Below are 21,526 nucleotides of genomic sequence, written 5' to 3' on the forward strand. Positions count from 1 at the left end.
CACCAGGCACGGGGCATCCACCAGGCAGGTGCTCCTGGGGGTGATGCTCACACAGTGATAGGACCCACCCCAACAGCGGCCGTGAGGAATCGAGCACAGCAAGCACTTACTTGGCTGGGCCACTGCCGTCAGTTTTAGTCCACCTGCAAGGAGAAGAGGAGGTGTGAGGGATGGTGCCTCCTGCACAGCACAGAGACAGAGCCCTACCGCTACCCGATGCACCTCTTCCCCAGCATGAAGGTGTTTGTGGACACCAAGAAGTCACCAGGAGAAGCTGGTGTTTGCCCAGGGTATCCACGGGGACCCTCAATCGCTGCCCTCCTCAGGAGCAAGGGGGGCAGAGCAAGCAAAGCCCCTGCTCCAAGCAGCCTGGGAGCCTGGGGGAGGGAAATGGGCAGGGGACACGCGCTCCCCACGCGTTAGGGCACCTACTTTCGTTCCTGGGGGTCCAGGTCGCAGAAGGTGACGGTGTTGAGAGGGTAGTGCCGTCGGAAGAACAACCTGAAACACAAGGCAGGGATGTTATGGCCAGCGAGCCCCCCATCCCTGCCCATCACAGCCACCCCAGTTGTCCCCTGGGCATCCGAGGACTGCTCCATGACCAGGCTCACGCCACCCCGGGGATGTCCTTCACCAGCACGCTCCCAGCGGGACACGCACACCCCACGTGTGCCCGGGCTTTGGGGACATGGGGAGATGTTGGCGGGGGCTCTTACTTCCTCTGGTTGTCAGTTAAGGTGATGCCTTGCGCGGAGACTTTGAAGTGGACGATCGTTGCAGTGGGCGTGGGGTCGGCCACCAGCGTCTCGGCTACAGCCTTGGAGATGGCCTGGGGGCCCGTGAGCGACTCCATCTCCACCGAATTGATGAAGAGCACATTGCAGGCTGGAGGAGGAGAAGCAGGCGTGGGGTCAGCCACTGCCCCGGGCTGCATTCGCCTCACTGCAGCCTCTCTCTACTCACCCGCACCCTGTTTGAGAAGGTCTGTGGCTGAGTTGGTGGCGGATGCGGCGTCTTTCTTTTCCTCCATGGGATCTAGAAGAGATGGGACGTTACTGCTGCTCCCTGCTTGGAAACCCACCAGGCGGTGGGCGCAGATGCACTATCCCCTTTCCAGCTGCTGAGCATCAGGTGCCAGTGCTGATGGGGCACCGGGGATAAAGGGTAAAACCCAGCCTGGCTCTGAAGCAGCTGAGCGCAGGAACCAGCGGGAGGCACAGCCCGTAGCACAGAGAGGAGAGGGGTATGTCCCCAACGACTGGCCCCACTGGGCAAACACAGCCCCGAGCGTGGCTTCTGGCTGGCAGGGAAGCCCCCAGAGCACACCCCAAGTGGCAGAGGGGCAATGGCACCCCATGCTGCTGGCCGTGGCTCTTACCTCGGTCAGGAATGACCAGCTTGCAGGGCAGGGCCAAAGGCATGATGGAGTGCTGGTAGACCAGAGCTGAGAGGCAGCCTGGGGAGAGAGGGAGACAGTCAGCACGGGGCTGGGGACACGCGTTTCCCCAGCACAGGAGCCTGCCCAGGTCGTTGCTCTGGGTACAGGACCACATGGGGCATTTCCTCTTCCTGAAGCCACCATGCCCACAGGGGCTTATCTTCACCCTGCCCAGCATCATCCCTTGTCCTCTTCTTGCTCTGCCCCCAGGAAGCTGGGGCAGGGGCTCTCCCAGACACCTGATTGCTCTGCTCGGACAGCCCAGCAAAGGAAAGGCTTCCAAACGGCTGGGTGGGAACCACACCTGGGCACTCACCAAAATTAGGCTCGTTGGGGCATCCTTTTAGTTTCACACCCCGCGGGCTGGTCTCGATGAGGAAATGTCTCACCAGCTCGTTGGTGATGTCTCCTGGGAAGAAACAGGACATTGTCACACCAGAGCCACCCTCCTCCTCCTCCTCCCCTCGCCATCCCACTGCAATCCCCCAGGGAAACCAGTGCTCCGGCTCACCCCCAGCTCAAGGGAGGGCTCTCCACCACCCTGCACACCCTCCTGGAATCAGACCCTTTGCACTGGGTCTACCCCAAGCCATGGTGCTGGGGGGCTGGGGAGGCTATGCCAGTTTTGCCATGCCAAAGCCCAGCTGCAGATGTCCCCCCGAGGCTGGCAGGGGCTGGGAGGGAGGGATGCTGCCGCATCAGCGCATACTCAAGGGCACGTCTGGCTCAGCAGAGCCGGCTGCCCGCTTGTCCGGGGCTGAACAATAGCAAGCATCCCGGCGTGGGAAGCAGGAGGGCACACAATACCTTTCTTGTTCTGCTGCATGACCGTGGGAGGCGGGGAGGCTACTTTCATGGCGAGGCCGTAGGCTCCCCGGAAGGAGTGGCTGTCCCGGATGATGAAAGCCCCCGGCTCCCTGTCCTTCAGCAGCGCGATGGCTGTGGGAGAGAAGGGCAGACCTGAGACCCGGCACAGCCAGAGGCAGAGTGCCCTCCCAAACCAGCGGCGTGGGTCGGGACAGGCTGCCCACACTGGGCACCGTGACGTTACCATCAACCCTGCACGTCTGGGTTGGGGTTCAAGTGGGTCTGTGGCCAGGAAGGGGCACATCTCACCCTTCTCAGTGCAAGGTTTGCGTCCCGAAGGGCACAGCCCCATTGGGTGCTGCGGGAACCAGCGCTCCTGCACTGGTTGGGAGCCCACATTACACATGCCAACAGCTGAGCCAGGCTCCATCCACAGTGTTTCACTCCTAACCCAGCCCCTAAGGGAAACCCTCACCAAACCCCACAGTGCTGCAGCTCTCTCAGCCCCAGGCACACCCCAGCTCCCGAATGTAGCTCACCCTACCGAGTCCTTCATCCCGTGCCATCTACGCACCTTGCTCCCTGGAGATCTCCGGCTTGTACCAGTACTTGGAAGTGTCCTGCACAAACTTGACGTTGGCACGAGTCTCGGGGCTGATGTCTGCAGGAAGGGAAGAAGGGGAGACAAGAAATCAAAAATCAAAAGAGGCTGTATCTAAAACCCCGCCTGAGTTTTCAGCAAATCCTGCCTGCAAAGCAGCATGGTTGGTTGATCTTGGAGAGTATTGGTATCTTCACGTCCTTTCAGCCCCAGCACTTTGCGTTAACCTACTGCTCCGTACAGGGGCAGGTTGGGCTTCACCTGGAGCACATGGGGCCCCTGGGCATGTATAGCTCACCCTGGGGCCTCGAAGGGCTGGGAAGAGCCCCTCGGCCCCACAGGCAGAGACAAAACAGGAGTTCAACATTTAAAATGGAGCTGGCCCTTCACGATCCAGGCCTATGGCTTCACCCCAGCGCTCCCAGTTCCGAGGTCCCCACTCCTATGATGGCTCCCAGCCACCAAAAGTCACGGGGCTGGCGCGGGCGCCAGCGAGCCCACAAAGGGCCACCTGCTTGGCAGCCAAACCGGAGCAGCAGCCGGAGCCGCGGCTGCCCTGGCGCTTTATTCCCCGGCTCCTATCAGCCCGATCTTGGCGTCACGGAGGCGTCTCGTAACGGGAGCAGGGGACAGCGCTTCAGGCACAGCAGCACGCAGGGCACGACACCCCTTTGGAAATGAGGAGGGGGCACGGAGCACGGCCCCGGGGCCTCCCCAGGGCGCAAACGCCAGGAACGGGGCCGGGAGGTCGGCGCGTCCCCACGGCGGAGAAAAGCCAGGCGGATGCGAGCTGCCTCCGGGAGCTTTGATCTTCCCTGTACACAAATCCCCGCGCTGTTTACGCCAGCACGATGGTCCTGGTGCCGAGCCGGTATTTTTCCTGTTTGTATTCACTGGTTTTGAAAAGCAGAAAAAGCAGGAAATGGCCCCAGCCCCGGCAGTGCCGCGGGTTTGCAGACAGACAGGAGTAAATCAGGACACAACCCCTTCCTCGTGGGACGCAGAAGAGAAGGGGACAGGGGATGGCGAGGAGCCAGGGCGGCGACGGCATCGCTCACCTGGCATGGAAAACTTGGAGAAATCCGGCAGGGTGTGGGAGAAGGCCACGGCGCTGCCGCTGCTGGGGCTGGACATGCCACTGGAGAGAGGCGAGGAGGCCTTGCCGTTGACGGTGGCGTAGTTGGGCAGGCTGTTGGAGCGCTCCCCGGCCGACATCCGCCTCTTCTCGGGCAGCGCCGGCTGCGGCGTGGGGCTGCCCTGCCGGTAGGCGGCCGAGTCTGGCGAGGAGGAGTGCGGCGTGCTGGTGCCCGGGTAGTACGCCGGCGAGACGGGGAAGGACGGCGTGGAGGGAGGCTGGTAGCCGGACGAGCTGCTCTGCCGGGACAGCGTCGGGCGCCTCTCCTCTGGGCTGGAGTAGCCGTACACGGGGCTGCCTGGCGGCACGGCCGCCGCCACCTGATGCCGGGCGAGGCTGGGGCTCCCCGGCGGCACGGTCAGGTTGCCGTGGGGTGCCACGGCATGCCGGCCCAGCCCGGGGCTGCCAGGAGCGCCGCCGACAGCGGGGTTGACGGCTCTTCGCCCAAAGCCGGGGCTGGGAGGCGTGTTGGTGGCCACTGTCCGGTGGAGGGTGCGGGGGCTCCCCGGCAGCGCGTGGACACCCACCACGCTGACCTGCTGCTGCGGCCGGGTTTGGGGGTCCGGCTGGAAGCCGGCTCGGCCGTCGGGGTAGTCGGGGCTGGCGTAGAGCGAGGCCGGGGTGGCCGCTTGGAAGGATGACGGAGACGAGGTTTGGTAGCTGCTGTGAGCAGAGGGCATCTGGGAGACGACGGGCGACCGGTACGCTGGCTCGGCCGCGGCGTGGGGAGGCGTCACCGTGCCGTGGGGGCTGCCCTCTGAGGGGTAGCTGTGGAGGGAGGCACTGGGGAGAGATGGAGAGAGGAGGATTCAGCCCCATGGCGGTTCCCACTGCTGGCTGGCACCCCTCTTCCAAGCACACAGAGGGAACCCGAGGCACGGCACCAGCAGGCTGCTTACCCGTCCACGCTGTGAATGGGGCTGCTGGTGGAGACGGGGCTGGGGGCGGTGAAGGAGTTGCCGAATGCGCCGTTCCTGGCGGGCACCTCCAGGCCCCCGGGCTGGGCAGCCGGCAGGGTCCCCCCCCTGCCCGTCGTGGCCGTCCGGGCCACCGACTCGACATAGCTCCTGGGCTCTGCAGAGAAAGAGAAGGGGAAAGGGATGAGCCGACAGCTCACGCAGCCGTGGGGCCGTGCCCTTATCCCCATTTCAGCCAGGGAAAGTGCCTGAGCTAAGTTCCTCCAGCTGTGCATTTCCCCCCATCCCCTGGGGGCTGTGCAGGAACGTCTGGCTCAGCTGGGCCTTAAGGTTGCTCCGAGGCGTGCTGAAGACCTTGGGCACAGGGAGGGGTGGTTGTACCCACCCCTTTCCCCAAAGGGACCCGAGCACGCAGGGCCGGCACGACGCTGCCTCGCTCGGTGCCACGCCACGGCCCCTCCGCCCAGCTCTGAATCAGTGTCCCTGCCCGGCCAGGATGCCACACGGCACACGGCGTGCTCCGTGCTCATCCTCAGCCCCTAAAAATAGAGCTGGCGACACAGCCCAGCCTGCGCTGACTCACGGGGGGGACGGAGGGTGATGTCCCACACAGCCCACCTCTCCCAGCCACCTCCAGCAGTGGAGACCAGAGAGCAGCTCCAGCTATTTCCACTGAGGCATCCAGCGCTTTCCCCAATCCCTGCTTGGAACTGCAGCCCGTGAGCACTCCCAACAAAAGCAATTTTCCTTTGGAGACGCCGAGCTGTCCCGTGCCAGGAGCAGCCGTCACCCCGGCCCTCCCTCCTTGCCTCCTCCCTTTCCCCACGAGTTTCTCCCCCGGTTTTGGTGCGAAGCAGGGGGGGGGAACCGGTGGGGTCCATCCCTAGCAATGCTCCGGGAGCACCCCAAGGGAGATTCGCTGGCACACAGCGCTTTGGGCCGGGCGTCCTTGCAGTTCCCCGGCTCCAACAGCTCCTTGCAGGGCCGGCTCCAGGCTGGCCGTGCCCGAGGCAGCTCCGCAGCAGTAATTAGCATTACAAACATTATTATTATTATTAGTCATAACAGTCAGGCTCTGGCTATGCCCGCAGGCAAGACGGCCTCACTGACAGCCAGCAAGGCCAACGCACAGCTCTGTGCTCGGGGCTGCAAGGAAAAAGACAGGCACGGGTCCCCCTGAGCCTCCCCACGTCTCTGTGCAAGTGTCCCCTCCGCCTGCAGACATGGGAGGAGGAATCGATCCCGCGGGGCTGCTCTCCCTGCCCAGCCCTTCTCAACCACCCCAGGAAAGAGCTGAGCCAAAAACAGAGCGAGGACGTCAGAGGGGGCCGAGCACCCGGCAGGACACGCGGTCAGAGCGACAGGGACAAGGCAGTGCCCAGGGGGACATCCAGGGCAGCTGCAAGAAACACATCGCCGCTTGGGCAATTAAATTAATTTCACAGCTACTCACATCTCCCACCCGTCTCCCCACCCCAGCCTAAAATTAGCCAGACAGCACATATGAGTCAGCCTGCAAGAGGTTAAGACCAAACGGCTACAAAAATACCAGCCCCTCCTGCAAACGGAGAGGCTGAAACAGGGCAGGGGCAGGGGCTCAGGGACAAGGGCAGTGGGGGGAGAGCCCACGTGCAAGCACGGGTGTGTGCTACAGCGACGTGTGCTACTGCAGGCACGTGCTTGAGTTGTTTGGTTCAACACAGGGAAAAAAAATACTGGGAAGATTCAAGCGGGATTTTTTTTTTTTAGGTTGAAAACTCAGATCTTGCCTCCTGGTGTTTTCTTGGAAGAGGCTGTGGAGACGGGAAGGCAGCGGGGGAATGGAGAGGCTGTGAGTCACCGGGGGGCAGGCGGCGATTCGGGAACCCCGAACCCGAGCAGGGCCATGCTCCTGCCAAGAACACACAGCCCTGTGCCTGTGCTGGGCTCTTTTAAAGCTGTCTTAAAGCCTGCCCAGAGGTCGCAGCCAGCCCCGAGCTCCAGCACTGCCAGAGCATCCCCGCAGCCCAGTCCCGGGGATGGGGAGGACCTGAGCAGAGCCCCCCAGTCCCAGTGGGATGGAGACCCCCGTGGGGCACACAGCTGTGTGCTGAGGGTGCCCTGCACTCAGAGTAGCTGCTGATGGGGGCTGCATCCTCCCCAGACAATGCCCACTGACTCTTTTATCAGCTTTTGAGTGGCACGGCCTGCCTGATACATCTCCTGCCTGGGGGATCCCAGTCCCAACCCGGGCACCTCCGGGACCTCACAGCTAAGTGCCAGGATGGTCACAGGCATCCCCTACTCCCGTGTGTGGAGCAAACAAATGGGAAAATACAAGGCTGCTGCCCATGGGTAGCCGCTGCCTGAGCCCTCAGGCTCTCCAAAGCTGGTAGTCTGAGCTCCTGAGGGTCTGGTGGGAAGGAGAGGGCTTGGGGGAAAAAGCCTGGTTTTATCCCAGCTTTTCTTCCTCTGGTGTATCCAAGAAGCCATCACTGAAAAACTGGCTCTGGAAACAGAACATTTGTGTTGTTTTCCTCAAGCAAACACTTTCTCCGGTGTTACACAACGTTCAGGTTGGGGTTATTTGCCTGTTGAGGAACTCCGAGGGAGAAACGCTGGCGGAGCTGCAGGAAGCACAGCAAACACACAGAGAAGAGCCATCCTCTCCCTGGGAAGGATCTTGAACAAATAGCTACCCAACCTGGCCCCGAGGGCCCAAAGTTTCATTAAAGAAGAAAGCACCACCCAACGACTGCTAGATAGCAGGAGGCACACAGGGGAGCTGCGGGTGCCCTGTTCCCTGTCCAGGGGCCACCCCGGAGCTCGCAGCACCCCCACTGTGGGCACCTGGGCACCCACGGCCAGACCAGGGCATCCTCAGGTGCTCTGAGTGTTGGGCATGGGCAGCTAGATGAGCAGGGAAGAGAGACAGAGAAGGAAAAGCCTTCCTTACCTTCTTCAGAGGCAGCTCCCGCCTCCCCTTCTAGCTCTGAGAGATGGAGGGGGGCAGAGATGGAAGAGAGGCGTGAGACAGAGAGAAAGAGAAATCCGAGTTAAGGAGCTTTGTCTTGCTTAGACAGCACACACAGAGAGCGAAGGAGAGCCCCACGCCTTCCCAGTCCCGGCCTCAGACATCTCCAGCGCCCAACCTGGGCACCCCAGAGATGATGTCCAGACCCCAGGCTCGGGGTGGGGATGAGGGAACAGCCCAGCGAGGAGCCACCACGAAGGGCTGCTCCCAGAAACCCAGCAAGCAGCAAAAAAGAAGACAGGGACCGCTCTCCGGGATGGAGAGGGTTCTGGATACTGTTCTGGCTGACAGGCCTGGATGGCGGGGCTGCAAACCCAGCTGCGCTGGGAGGAGAAAGGATGAAAGGAGGAGGGAGGAAGAAGGGTGAGGAAGAGCCAGGACCTTGACGTTTTCCAGCCTCCACCACCAGAGCCTCCCCTGCTGGGACGTTGCTCAGCACATCCCCATATCCCGACGGCAAGCGACAAGGTCCCCAGAGCCACCTGGCCAAAACAGGGAGGCAGAAGCGCCTCCTCCAGCCAAGGGACCCTCCCAGGGGTGTCCTCATGGATGTCCCCTGGAAAAAACCACCCTCAGCCCCTGCCCTGCACTCACCTCCCACCGGGTGCAGCAGGATCTCGGCCGGGTTATGGGGTTTCAGCCCCAGCGCTGAGAGTGGGGTCTTGGCCAGGCCGGGCGGAGAGCGCACTGTCGGCACCGGGGAGGGAAACAAGAGCATTAAAGGGGGGTGAAGCTGCACAAGGGCTGGAGCTGTCGCTGCCCTGGATGCCAGCCCCATCCCACCCGCCAGCTGCAGTCGGGGGCTGCCAGGAAGAGGAGATGCCCCCGTTTGAAGCGGCACCCCGGGGAGCAGCACCAATCCCCACCTCCACCTGAGGACGCACAAAGGGCAGCGCACAAGCAGCCTGCCCCATTTTAGGGTTGGCAGGACAGAAAGTGGGCAATCCCCAGCAGGGCAGGCCTAGACCCCATCTCTCAACATTGTCCCCATAAGGGAATGGTCCCACCATAGGCATGGAGCCTCCTTCCTCGCCCCATTTCCCCCCCAGCTCTCCCACCCGATCAGCCCCCTGTGCCGATCCCCACGCCTGGCTGAGCTGGGCTGTCCCAGCGCATCTTGTTGCTCCCACAAAGAGGGCAGCAGGACTGCCAAAAACCCCACTCCCCCCAGAACAGCTCGACGGGCAGGTGAGAATGTTCGCACAGAGCACGTTCCCCGAAGGGTGGTAACGCACAGGTGAGCTCTGTACCTCCGTGCCCATACATACATACCCGGGGAGCCGCCTATGCATGTATGGCGATGGCATGGTTATAGGGTGACGAGGATTCGTAGGGCATGGCTGCACCTCCCGTCCCCTCCTGCCCCACGGGTCTGACCCGTCGCCCTGATGCTGTGTTTCAGCAGCACCGTGAGCAGCCCCGCTTGCCAGCCCCCTGGAGACACCTCCAGGATTCATCTCGGGACTCGCTCCTCCGTCAGCATCTGAGCACCCCGACTCGCAGCAGGGGTGCCGGGAGGCGGGGGGTGGTGGGAAAGCCAAACCCCCTGAGGCCACGTCCTCGGGGCAGCCTCAGGCTGGAGCAGCCAAGTCACTGGGAAACCAAGCGAGGGAGAGAGGGCAGCGTGCTGCCTGGCCCCGGCAGGTGGCTGATTTCCCTTAAATCTGATTTCCCTAAATCTGATTGCCCTAAACCTGGTCCCGTGCCACTGCCAGCTAACAAACTGCAGGGTCCCGCTGGGACCAGGAATTCCCCGGCACAGCGCTATCCCCATGGAGAACGGCTCCTGCATCCCCCCTGGGGACACCATAGTGAAGCCTGAAAGCTTCAGCTTCAGACCTCCTGCTTGGCTAGCGCTGGATAAGAAATGCTGCCCCCAGGCCACGTCCCCGCCAGGCTGTTCTGTCACCTCTGTGAGTGACTCATCCCCAAAATGAGCCGCTGTCCCTCTGCCAAGGAGCTGCTGCCCCGGCCGGAGCTCTCGGGTCTCCAGGAACAAGGGAGCCATTTCCGAGCTGCCAAATGCCCCGGGGATGCTCCCACCCTCGGGTCACCGCATCCCGTGGAACGGGGCTCGGGCTTCAGCGCGCTGCAGGGGACAGACGGCAGCACCGCGGGGGAACCAGCCTGAGCTGCAAGGGGCAGGTGGCCCTGCGGCCACCAGCGCTGCCAGCTGGGACCAGGACGTGGCACCAGAGGCGAGCCCGAGCATCCCCAGCCCGAGAGCATCCCTCTGCGTTCAGCCTACAGGTGGTTTTTTGGGGGGGGCCGTAGGGAGGCTGACAACTTTCCGATGGGTTTCCCAGCTGACCGGCTGCTCCGTGGCACCGATCCAGCCCGTGAGGTCGCACATCAGGGCTTGCCACCGGACCCAGTCACACAAACCCGGTCCCCACAAACCCACCACGACTGCACAGCCGGGGTTAGTCAGAAAGGAGCCAGGGGAGCAGAGACAGACCGCAAGCAAAGTCCCACGCTGGCACCTCCCTGCTCTGTGACCCCCCTGCCCTGGGAATAGCAAGTGAGAAGTGGATCAGCATGCGAGGGGTCGCCCCGAGACCCTGCTCCTGTCTGCGCCTCCTTCTCCCCTGTTCACCTGCCCTGCAGCAGCACCGCTGCCCTTCTGCCATGCCGGTAGGAAAGATGGGGAGGTGCAGGAAGGGGATGGGGCAAAATGACGCTGCCTTTCAGACCCTGCCTCTCTCCTCATCCCGCTTCGTGATCCCTTTTGGAGAAACACCCCAGCGAGCGGAGGACGGGGAAAAGCCAAGAGGACGGTGCCAAGCATGGGATGCGGGTGGCAGCGTGGAGAGGTGGGATGCGAAGGAGAGAGGAGGAGGGAGAGGAGGAGTGATTCTCGTGGCGGTGGGTGTGTGGAGCCCGGAGCTGTCTGACCCTTGGCGAATTTCTGGCTTGACAAGAGCCACCCACCAAGCCCCTCAGCCTCCCGGAGCCGCGGCACTTACGGGGGTCAGAGTAAGGGGTTTGTGGCGAGACGGGGAAGGCTGGGGTGGGGGGAGAAATCTCACCGCCGCCGGAGGTTGGGCTGCTGGGGGAGGCACCGTCCATCTCCTCGAAGGCTTCCTTGTAGCTGTGGAGGTGAGGCTGGGGGGAGAGCGGGGTAAAGGGTTGGCCCCATCCATACAACGGGCACAAACCTCCGGGACCCGCCCCCCCCCAGAGGAGGAAAGCTTTCACCTCCTCCCTGCTAACCAAAAAGCAGCATTAATCCCCAGTAATGCTGCGGAGGCCACAAGTCCCAGAGGCACCTCCAAGCCTTCCCCCTCCCTGGAGGCAGCCTTTCCCCGCCAGCCTCCCCAGCAGCGGTACCCCTTGCACACCTCCTTGGGCCTCCCTCCGGGGTTGGCCGCGATGGTGCTGACCACCTCGGGCGAGAGGACGGTGGGGCTGCGGGGCGAGCTGGGCTCCGGCGAGCTCTTCTCATAGTGGCTGTCGCTGGGGGTTCGCCGTCGGGCAGGGACGGCGCTCTCCTCCGGGGGCTTCTCCCGGGACTGCACCCCTGCGGGCAAGCACAGGGCGGGAGGGCGGTGAGGAGGGGCCAGCGGGATGGGGACCAGTGGGAGATGCTCCGGGGCTGATCCGAGAGGGTCTGGAAAAGGGGGATCTGCCAGGCAGAGGTGGCAGCTTCAGCACTCACCTGCTCCTGTCCCATAGCAGCACCAAACCCCTGGCCCAGCTGCTTTTAAGCTGGCTCAGATCTGCTCGACAGCAGTGGCACAGGGACAAGGGAAAAAAAGCAAGCCAGGGTTGTGGCTAGTGGCCGGCTCGTTGCGTTAGCCCTACCAAGCACCACGAGCCCTGAGCTCGGGGACAGAGCATCCCCCAGCAGCGGGTGTGAGGGGTGCGAGCATCCTGCGAGCATCCTGTGAGCATCCTGCGAGCAGCCTGGGGAGCCAGCCCCGCTAGCGAGGAGAAGGGAACGCTGCTCAGCAGAGCGCTCGGGGTCTTGCAGAGCAGACAGAGAGAAGGGAGCAAGTCACCGCGGGTTTGTGCTGGCTGCCCGGGTCTGGGTAGGTCACGCCAGTGATCCCAGTGGGCTGGGAGAAAGCTGAGGAATGGGGGCAGAGGTACAGGTGACAGCACCATCCCCTCCGCCTTTCCCATGCGCCCTGCTAAGAGGCGTCGCGGCGGCGAAGAAAAAAAAAAAAAGTGAGAGAAAAGGAAAAAAAAAAAAATAAAGAAAGAGGCCAGCAACACGCTCCAGGAAATGCACTTCTCAAACACCAACTCCTTTCCCACGGGCTCGCAGAGGACGACCGGCCATCAGCTGCTTCCCCTGCCCTGCAGGGCTCCGCGCGGGACCGGCACCTCGCACCCGCTGACCTCTCCTCCATCCACCCCTGTGCCTGCTCAGCGCCACGGATGCGGCCTCACAGCTCCGCTGGCAGCGAGGGAGGGAGAGAAGGAGGGAGGGAGGGAGGGAGGTGGCCCGGGTGCATTTCGAACTAATCAGCGCAGTTAATGGCAGCAACAATAAAATCACCGCTCTGGGGAGCAGCGGCCCGGCTGAGAGGCGGGGGACGCGAGCCAACGGGGCTGGCTCGAGCCGCGGAGGCGGCCTGGAAAATTCCACTAAGAGCGGCTTTGAAACACAACTCCCCGATCCCTTCTGCAGGTGCTCGGGGGCCGGCAGCTAAAAGAGACGTTGGTGGGGACAGGGGGGGGGAGGACCCGGAGGGTCTCCGGGAAGCCGTGCGGCAGGCGAGAGCGTGGTGAAGGGCCACCCCAAACCTTTTGCCCTGCTCCTTGCATCGCAGAGAGGCAGAGGCTGGGCTCCTCCACTCGCTCACGCCTGCACTGGTTGGCTTTTTTAATTTGGGGAGCGCATTGCACCCCAGGGCTGTGTTCCCCAGTTGTGCTGTGCCGGGGTGTCCCCAGGTCCCCAGGCTGCGGCGGGGGACAAGGGGCGGCACGGGGCCAGCCCCTGTGGCCAAGCTCCTGCCCCAGTGCCCAGGACACCCGGCAGCTCACGGGATTTTCGCTGCTCCGCTCCCCAGAAATGGAAAACAGACGGGGACGGCGGGGAGGGGAGGGAGGAGGGGAAAAAAGGGACTCATTGTTCGGGCGCGGAGAGTGGGAAACTTCACAGGCTGCTCGGAGCGAAGCCTGGAGGAAACCCAGGCTCTGCGCACAGCCTCGCTGACCCCCAGGTGATTTATGTGCTGGAAACTACGCCTGAAAAGTAAACCCTTCTCTCCCCCCATGCTGTGCCCCCTTGCAGATGTACAGCCCGGCTCAGCCGAGCACCAGCTCCCCAAGGACGCCTCGCCAGGCCGCGGGAGCGGGATGTCCCCGTGACGGCGCACCCAGAGCGGCCAAACTGGGGGACAGCAGCATCCCACACCGCCACCCCTTCCCCAAGCTCCCCCCCTCTCCGTCCTGGGGTGCCTCATGGATGTTACCACCTATGTTTCACCCCAAAAAAGCACTGCAAGGCTGACGCACCGTCCCTGCTGCAAGCCGCGTGCTTCAGGGTGCGCCTTCAATTTCCCAACCCATCCCTGGATGAATTCAGGGCCACACCATGGACCAGAGCCCAGCCCGGCTGGGGACAACCCCAGGAGCATTTCGGTCACATTACCCTGTGCCAAGGACTTGGAGGCTTCAAACCTCTTCAGTCCTCCTGGGGAGAAACCCAAAGCAGGGAGAGAAGGTGACCCAGAGACCTGGAGAGCCCAGCTCTCCGCTGCCAGCCCATCGCCACCTCCATCCTCGTGCTCTCCCCACCTTGGGTGGGTGCAAACCGGCTGGCCACCGAAGGGGTCCCCAGCACGTATCACCCAGGGGACGCTCAGCTGCTCCTGGCCCTTCCTCCCCAAGGGGAGAGCCTTGGCCAGAGGGGCAAAGCTCAGGGGGGTTGGAGAGAGCACCTGGATCCTTCACAGCAAGGAAACCCCGCCAGAGATGTGCCAGGCCTTAATGAGACACAAAGCCATGGGAATGGGGGTGTGAACCCAGGGCCAGGGGCTCCCCAGCCCACCAGAGGAGGCGGAGGGGGGCCCTGAGCATCGTCCTCCCTCCATCCCACGTCCATGCAACACACGGAGCACTCGGCATGCGGGGAAGGAGGGTGAGAGGGAAGGGAGAAGGGAGCAGGAAAGAGGGAAGAGAAGGAAGAAGGGAGGAGAAGGAAGGAGGAAGAAGGGAGGAGGAAGGCATGAGGAGAGGGAAGGAGGGAGGTGGACTGAACGAACCAGAGGAGGAGAAGGACCGTTGCTGTTTCAGAGGAGGACGGGGGGCTTTGGTGCTCTTGTTGAGGTCCCTGAGCTTGGCGTTGTACTCTGCCAGCGTACCAGGACAGGGTGCAAGGAGGGTGGGGGGTCACAGGGGACAGACACAGCCCCCCACAGGGAGAGGAGAGGGCAGACAGGACAAATGTCACAAGATACAAAAGGGAGACAGAGAGAGAGAAAACAAGAGAAAATTAGTTGGGCTCCAGAAGACAAGCCCGGGGTTGCTCGGGGTCCAAGGGAGCTCAGGCCCCACTTGGAAGTGCTGTCACATCACCCGAAGCGCAGGGACATTGCTTCACCTCGACCCCAGCTCCGCTTAAACCCCCAGGGGGAATAAACGGTGGCTCCCAGCCACACGCGGCCTTGTGCAACACCACCGATGCCCTGCCAACGTCCCCCTGGGGACGGCACCGGGCAGGTCCCCCCATCATGAGACGAAGGGATGGCTGCCTTGCTGGGAGGGGACGGGGACTTAGGGATGGCAGGACCTGGGCTTCTCTCCCCACTGGGGACAGAGGGAGTGCAGGACGCTCCTCCTGGCTGCGCCGGGCTGTGCAGGCAGTTTATAGCAGCAGGGAATGCAAACAAACCCGGCCGTGCCCCGCTCCCGTCAGCCGTCCCCTCCAGCTCTGCGCTGCCTTGGGGACACCTCGTTCCTGCCGGAGGTCAGGCCAGCCACCCGCCCTGTCCCCGCTGGCACAGACGGACAGGCTCCAAGGGGGGCAGTTGGACGTGGGCTGGGACCGTCCCCGCACGCCGCTCCTGCCTGGGACACCCGGTGGCTGCGGGGTGGGACCGAGCCCAGCACCACATCCAGGACCCTTCCCCGGCCCCAGCACTGGGGGCAGGACTTTCAACAGACACCAAGCAACCGTTTCCCACTCGTTCCAAAGCCTCCTTTGAGGGCTCTCCTTTTTTCCATGCTGTTTTTTTCCCTCCCCGTAGCTGTTCAATGGGTTTGGGGGCGTGCGGGATCTTCTCATTAAAACACTCAGCCCAGAAACACAGCGCGGTTTGGGCATCCCAGTGTCCTTGGGTTTGTTGTCTGCCCTGGCTCCCTGAACACCTCTGTGGGCCTGAACCCCCAAAACAGGGTTCAGGTGGATGCAAACTGCCCCCCACGCCTCCAGCGCCCCCCATCCTGCCCCACGGCGCTGCCCCCCTCCTGGGGCAGCGGTGACTCAGCCCCAGCGCCGGGTGGGTTGGTGCTGTCGGATTTTTCCAGCCGAGCCTCTTCCCCCTCCCTCTAATACCGGGCGAGTTTCTGGACTGAGCGCAGAGCTGGAACGGACGGAGCTGCCAAGCCCCAGCATCACGAGCTGGCCCCGAGCCTGGACACATCCCCGAACCCTTCCCAAATGTCGCTCCGCAATTAAACAACTGCTCACTCAAGCAGCGGGTGGGAGGGCACCCGCGGAGCCGCAGAGCCACGGCAGCTCCTTCCCAGGGAGCTGGGACCCTCCGTGTCCCTGAAAACCCCAAACCGGAGCCTAGGGCAGGCAGGGAGTTGGAGCACAGCCTCTCCTCCGCGGCACAGAGCCATCGCCGTCAGCAAGGTGCTGCTGCCCATTCCTGCCCTGTTGTAGGGTGGGGGGCCGCATCATTCCCCCCAGAATGGCGAGCTGCACTGGGTTTCTCCACAAGCAGCGCAGGCTGCCCCTTCCATGGGCTCAGCCTGGGTCTGGCACGGACCAGGAGTCACCGTCCCCCATCCCTGTCACCACCACGCATGGTGCCACTGCCGAGCTGGACCCCGCGCCACCTTCCACCCCCCCAAGGAATCAAAGCATCCTACCTGCCACCCTGTGGGCCACCAGGCCCTCCAGATTCAAGGGTTCTTCCGCTGATCTCGACAGGTCTTCGTAACTCTCCAGTCCCTTGGGGGGCATCTGGCTTTGTGCGGGGACGGTGGGGGACGGTGGGGAGGAGACGAGGAGCTGCTGGGACCCCACGGGGCTATACGAGGTGCTGAGCGGGAGGACGCTCGCCGGTGCAACGGCATGGCCGTAACTCCTCGGCTCCGGCACCGGCTGGTAGCTGTAGGGTGTGTAGGTTTCCCGGTACTCGTGCACGATGTAGTCTGGCTCCATCGTGCCTCGTCCCATGGGAGCTAGTGGGCCGGGAGAGTAGGCTTTGGCCAGGGGATCGGAGCCCACGGGGGTGCCGAAGGACCTCGGCTGGGCCACCTGCGGGGCCGGCTGGGCATAGTGACTGGCAAGCGGCTGCGCCGAGAGCGAGGAGAGCAGGGCGGCCGGCTTGTCCGGGCGGGCGGCCGCGGGGACGCTCTGCGACTTGTGGACGGCGGGCGCGAGGTCCAGCATGAGGACGTCGAGCGCTTCGATGGACTGCTCGATCTCCCGGCGGGATGGCGCCCGGGGGAACTCGGGCATGCTGTGGCTGTGCGGGGGCACCGGCTGCAGCGGGCTGGGCTGGGGGCTGCAGCTGGACAGGCTGGGGCTGTGGCTCTCCAAGCCGCCGTCCTGCAGCCGGGAAGGTGGCCGGCTGCCGCCTTGCTGCTGCCAGGAATTCAAGCCCCGCTGCACGGCCTCCCGGCTGCTGGTGCTGCGAGCAGGGGCTTGTGGCAGTGCCGGGTTCGCTTCGTATTTGGCCGTCCCGACGGCCGGGAAGGACTGCGAGCGGTGGGCGCCAGGAAGGTCATAGCCGTACACGTAGGTCTGGGGCGCCGGGGGCTGCAGCCAGCCTGGGGAGGCCGTGGCTGGTGGCCGCTGCGGGTAGGCGGCCAGGTGCTCCTGCGCAGATGCCGAGGGCCGCAAGTGAGCCAGCGGGTCACGGAGGTGGTGGCCCACCAGGGCGTTCTGGTTGCCGTAGGGGTAGGTGCCGTTGGAGAGCGGCTCGGCCTCATAGAGCCCCTCCTTGAGCATCTTCTCAGCCCCGTTGTAGCTCGCCGGCCCGTTGGGCAGGGAGGAGAGGCTGCCCACCCGCGGTGCCTCGTGGTACCCGGTCTCGCTGGCGGTGGTGGTGCCGTCCAAGGAGGACAGCGTGCCCAGGCTGCCCACGCTGTGCCCGTCCTGGTTGGGCAGCTCGTCGTCCAAGATATCCGTCTCCCGCTCGGCCACCAGCGGCACGGCACCGCCGTTGACGTGCACCTGGGCCGGCACCACGTGGCGACCCGGCACGGCGGGCGCGCGCGCGGGCACGGGGCCGGGCACGTGGTTGTGCATGGGCGCCGCGCTCTCCAAGCCGAAGCCGACGAGGAGACGGTCCAACTCCCGCTTCTCCTCGGGGCTCAGCACCGTGTGGCCGCCGGGCGCCCCGGGCGCCCCCGGCTCATCCGTCCGGTCGGTCTTGGTGGAGGCGGTGGAGTTGCCCGAGTCGCTGCTCACCGACAGCGTGTGCTCGACGTGGTTGGGAGTTGCCGAAAGAGGGAGGCGGGCGGCGTTGACGGCGCCGGTGCTGCCGTGCAGGGAGTCTTTCTTCTTCACTTTAGCGTAGAGGCTCCCGTCCAGGGGCCCTTGCGTGTGCCCAACCTCTGCAAGGGGAGAAACGAACACGAGACCCCAGATCAATGGCTGGCTCGCTGCACGGAGCTAATGGGTCCCATTAGCCGGTGGTTTCGATCTCTTCCGTGCCGCCGTAAGGCATAGCTACCAGCATCGCCGTCTCCTCTGCACCCTCCGCAATCCCGCAGGCGCCACCATGCACAGACACCGGGGCCGGACCCCCTCCCCGTGCCCCCGCGGCTGCACGGCCCTGGCTCCGCGCGCCGTCCTTCCCTGCCCCGCAAGCACCACATGCTCCGCCGACATCCAGCAAACACCCCCCCGGGGCCGTGCAAAGTCCGTGCAGTTCTCCTCCTGGGCCCGTCGATGGGGAGGGTCAGGGCTGCCGGTACCGTGGGCTGTTGCCTAACCGCTGCCCCATGGCTCTGCGGGGCTCAGCCTGCACCCAAAGGGCCACAGGGCATCGGGGGGAGAGCGGGGGCTGTGGCAGTGCGCATACACAAGCCTTAGGAGACAGGGGGAGGCAGTGGGGATCTGGCCTCACGGTTCTCTGTGCCTCCAGCTGGATGGCTGTTCTCGGCCCAGGGATGGAGGGCAGTTGAACCAAGCACCCACCTTTCCCCTTCCCATGTGCTCCAACCTCCCACTCCCCTCCCAGGCGATGCACGGACCCAGACAGCCACCCATCCTTGACATTTTCTTCCCTGGCTACAGAAAGGCTCCCACCCTTTCTGGTCTTTCAGGGTGGGTGGATCTGCTCCGGACCTTCTCTCACGGCCGGACACTTCCCCAGAGCTCCCACACATGCAGCATTTCTGCCCAGCCCTGAGCACACGGCGTCTCCTCCCTGGGGAGGCACCAGACACCCCACAGCTCGAAGCACCATCACCCAACAACCCCACCGCGACATCCCGCAGCCAGCTCCGCAGGGCACACATCCTGCTCCGAGCTCCCCAGCTCCCACAGCCACCAGTTTCAACCTTTAAAGCTTCCCAAAGGGGTTGCCCAGCTTTCGGGGACGCAGCGAGGACCCCAGGAGCCCAGCCACCAGGGTGGCATTGAGGACAGTCCCCCCCCTCGCCGTGCCCGTTCCCCCCCCAGCAGCACGCACGGCACCGGCTGGGCTGCAGACTCTTGTTTTTCCAGCTCCCCGCCGAGGTTTCCTGGAAGGGGCTGCGAGCAGCGTTAAACACTTTCTTTTGGAGGAAAAAATGACTCTTCTCTGGCCGGGGGCCAGGCGGCTGACTCAGGAGCGGAAGACGGCCCTAATGCGATAGTGTGAAATCAGAGCGCTCCTATCTGCGAGCAAAACACTTCCGAAAGCGAGCCCCCGAGCCGGGGTGCGGGGACAGCTTACCGGGTCCCTGCCTGCCTGCGGGGACACCCTCGCCCCCCGCCACGACCCCTCCTCGCCATAAATACCGCCCGGCACACGACCTACCGAGCCGGCCTGTTCCCGCCCCGGAAAGAGCCCCCTTGATGCCGATTTTCCGCTCCCGGCTCCCTGCTGGCAGCCCAGGGAGCCCTGGCCTCGAAGATGCCCCAGGGCAGCAGGGACAGCGGGGTCTCCTCCGGGCACCCAGCGTGGAGGGATGAGGACGTGTCCGCGACTTCTGCCGGAGGCTCGGCGCTCCTCGGTGCGCCCAGCGTAGCCAGGAACCGGCAGCGGTCGAGTCGGCCACCCCTCCCGTAGCAGGGAAAGGGGGAAGAGAGGGAGGGAATCCCTTCCAGGGGAGGGAGAAAGGAAAAAGCAGCGTGTCCAGGGGCCGCGTCAACGCCGGAGAGGCTGAGACATCGGCTGGAGTCAGGACATCGCCCAGCCCTCCCGTCTGATGGCAGCAGCGGGTGCTGGCCAGTCCCGGGAAATAGGGCAAGAGCCGAGGGGGGCTGGGATAAATAGGGCAAGGGAATGGAAAGGAAAAGGGAATAAATAAATATAAATGAAAGCACGTGGCTCTGAGGGAAAAAATAGATGAGAAAGGCTTTAATTAGGCTGTAGGCTGGGAACCGCCCCACGGCTGGGCGAAACGTCTCGAAAGCGGGGTCAGCATGGGGCACAGCTCGTGGCGGGGCAACAGAGCTCCGAGCGCCCGGTCCCACCCGCCCTGGACCCTCCAGTTAAACGGGGACACGGGGATTTGGTGACCCCCAAGAGCAGCACCAAGCGAGGAAGGGGCCTTTGGTCAGGCCCCCTCTGGTCCCCCGTTCTGTTCTGCCCCATACCTGCCTGCGCACCCCGTCCTTGTCCCCACGCATCCCCTGGGCTCTGATGACAAGAGGTGACTGCCTGCTGCCCCCTGCCACCTCCCCACGCCACCCCGGGCCACGCTGTGACAGCTGCCTGTCACTCGTCACCTGAGAAGTTGAGCAAACTCCCCCAGAAAGCAACAAGGGAAGGGGTACGGGCTGCCTCAGGCAGTGCAGATGTCCCCAAAACAGCGGGACGCCAGGTCCCCGTTTGCAACGTGGTTGCAGCTCCCCGCAAGGTCAGGCTCCGTCCCTGAAGGTCAGCGCAGCTCCAGCCTGACAGGGCCAGGTTTGCCCAGGCTCAGCCCCTGCTGCAGCTCGGGGAGAGCCTGGGGGAGCCGCCGAGCCCAGCCCTATGGCCCCGCTCGCCTCCCCGGCACAGCGATGCTCTGCCCTCTCCCTCCCCGTCACCCTGCAGCTCAGACCGGGAGAAAACCCCAAACCCGGTCTACAACAAGTGGCAAGAGGGCGGGGGCTCAGCCCGGTGGGTGGAAGAAGGACCCCCCCGTTCCCAAATCCCTCACGCCCAGCGGGGTGCACCTCGCAGCACCGTGCGCCGGCGCAAATCCTGCCCGGGGCTCCGCGCTCGTGTAAAGGATGAGGCTGGGGCACCGCCACGTCTCCCCTGGTCCAGCAGCATCCCACCTGCTGCCTCTGCCTCCAGGCAGGTCCGCGGGGTCTCAGGACCCTCCGTAGGATGGAGGAGCCAGGCTGAGTCCCACGGGAAGAGCTCAGCACCCCCCCCTCCCCAGCTCTGGTTTCACCGTGTGCCCAGATAAGATGGCAAGAAGTAATCCCAGCCCCTGAGCCAGGGGTCACCGCGGCCATAAATCCCCCCCCCCCCGCCCCAGCCCTCCACCCCCAGCCCGTCCGGCTCAAAGAAAAGCAGAGTCAGGACTTACCAAAGGGCACAGGGAAGAAAAGATCCCGGGCGAAGAGAAGGAGCGGGCGGCAAAATCCCTTTCCTTCGCTCCTTCCAGCACCAGAGCCTTCCAGAGGAGCTGGCGCGGCGGCAGCTCGAGCGGCGTCCTTAGCCGGCTCCGTGCGTCCGTCCAGGACAGGAGCCGACGGCCGGGGCTGGCTTTGGCTGGCGTTTGTCCCTTTGGCTTTGCTTTCCCTCTATGCAGAGCTATTCCCTCCCCAGCGCCGCGTCCCCGGGGCCAACTTCGGGGCACCCCGAGCGCAAGGGGGGGACTGGAGGGGGGCTCAGCCCCAGGAGCTGGACGCAGCGGCGGGGAGCGAGGGGGGGACGGAGGAGAGGAGGCAGAGGGATGGGACAGAGGAGGCTGGAGGCGAGGACGGAGGAGGCTGGAGGCGAGGAGGTGTCGGATCCCTCCCCTCCGCCCAGACCACACCGGGGAGAGGCAGCGGGGAGGTGGCTGGGGGCTGCCGGCACCGAGCCCCAGCCCCGGTTAACCCGGCGAGGGGCGAGACGCCTCTGAGGGAGGGCAGGGAGGGCAGGGAGGACAGCCGCCGGACAGACAGACGGCTTCTAGTTATGAATATTAACTACTTCCTCCACCACGAGCAGCGCTGCAGCGCGTTAACCATTTCCTAGGCACCACGGACGGACGGACGGACGGATGGACAGCCTCCCCGAAAGCGAGACGGACGGCCTGGCCACCCCCCAACCAGGCACAGAGCATCACCCCG

The 21,526-nt window shown here is 64.2% G+C and overlaps 1 protein-coding gene across 16 annotated transcripts in view; it reads right to left on the minus strand.

The window, feature by feature from the left end:
* TNS1 (tensin 1) overlaps nt 1–21,526 on the minus strand; it is a 55,488-nt gene that overhangs the window by 5,028 nt on the left and 28,934 nt on the right. For 5 of the 16 annotated variants that reach the window (XM_066999015.1, XM_066999013.1, XM_066999018.1 and 2 more), the window contains 16 exons: nt 15,961–17,655; nt 14,127–14,213; nt 11,253–11,431; nt 10,878–11,016; nt 8,506–8,598; nt 7,834–7,869; nt 4,881–5,055; nt 3,905–4,764; nt 2,820–2,906; nt 2,246–2,377; nt 1,755–1,847; nt 1,379–1,456; nt 964–1,035; nt 717–885; nt 433–501; nt 111–143 (listed from right to left, as the gene is read on the minus strand). In XM_066999015.1, the coding sequence (XP_066855116.1) occupies nt 111–143; nt 433–501; nt 717–885; nt 964–1,035; nt 1,379–1,456; nt 1,755–1,847; nt 2,246–2,377; nt 2,820–2,906; nt 3,905–4,764; nt 4,881–5,055; nt 7,834–7,869; nt 8,506–8,598; nt 10,878–11,016; nt 11,253–11,431; nt 14,127–14,213; nt 15,961–17,655 (3,997 nt within the window). The remainder of the gene's footprint in view (nt 1–110; nt 144–432; nt 502–716; nt 886–963; nt 1,036–1,378; nt 1,457–1,754; nt 1,848–2,245; nt 2,378–2,819; nt 2,907–3,904; nt 4,765–4,880; nt 5,056–7,833; nt 7,870–8,505; nt 8,599–10,877; nt 11,017–11,252; nt 11,432–14,126; nt 14,214–15,960; nt 17,656–21,526) is intronic. The other 11 variants (XM_048046973.2, XM_066999019.1, XM_066999014.1 and 8 more) reach the window with 10 other exon arrangements.

Source organism: Anser cygnoides, chromosome 6, assembly GCF_040182565.1.
Source record: "Anser cygnoides isolate HZ-2024a breed goose chromosome 6, Taihu_goose_T2T_genome, whole genome shotgun sequence".
Classification (NCBI taxonomy): domain Eukaryota; kingdom Metazoa; phylum Chordata; class Aves; order Anseriformes; family Anatidae; genus Anser; species Anser cygnoides.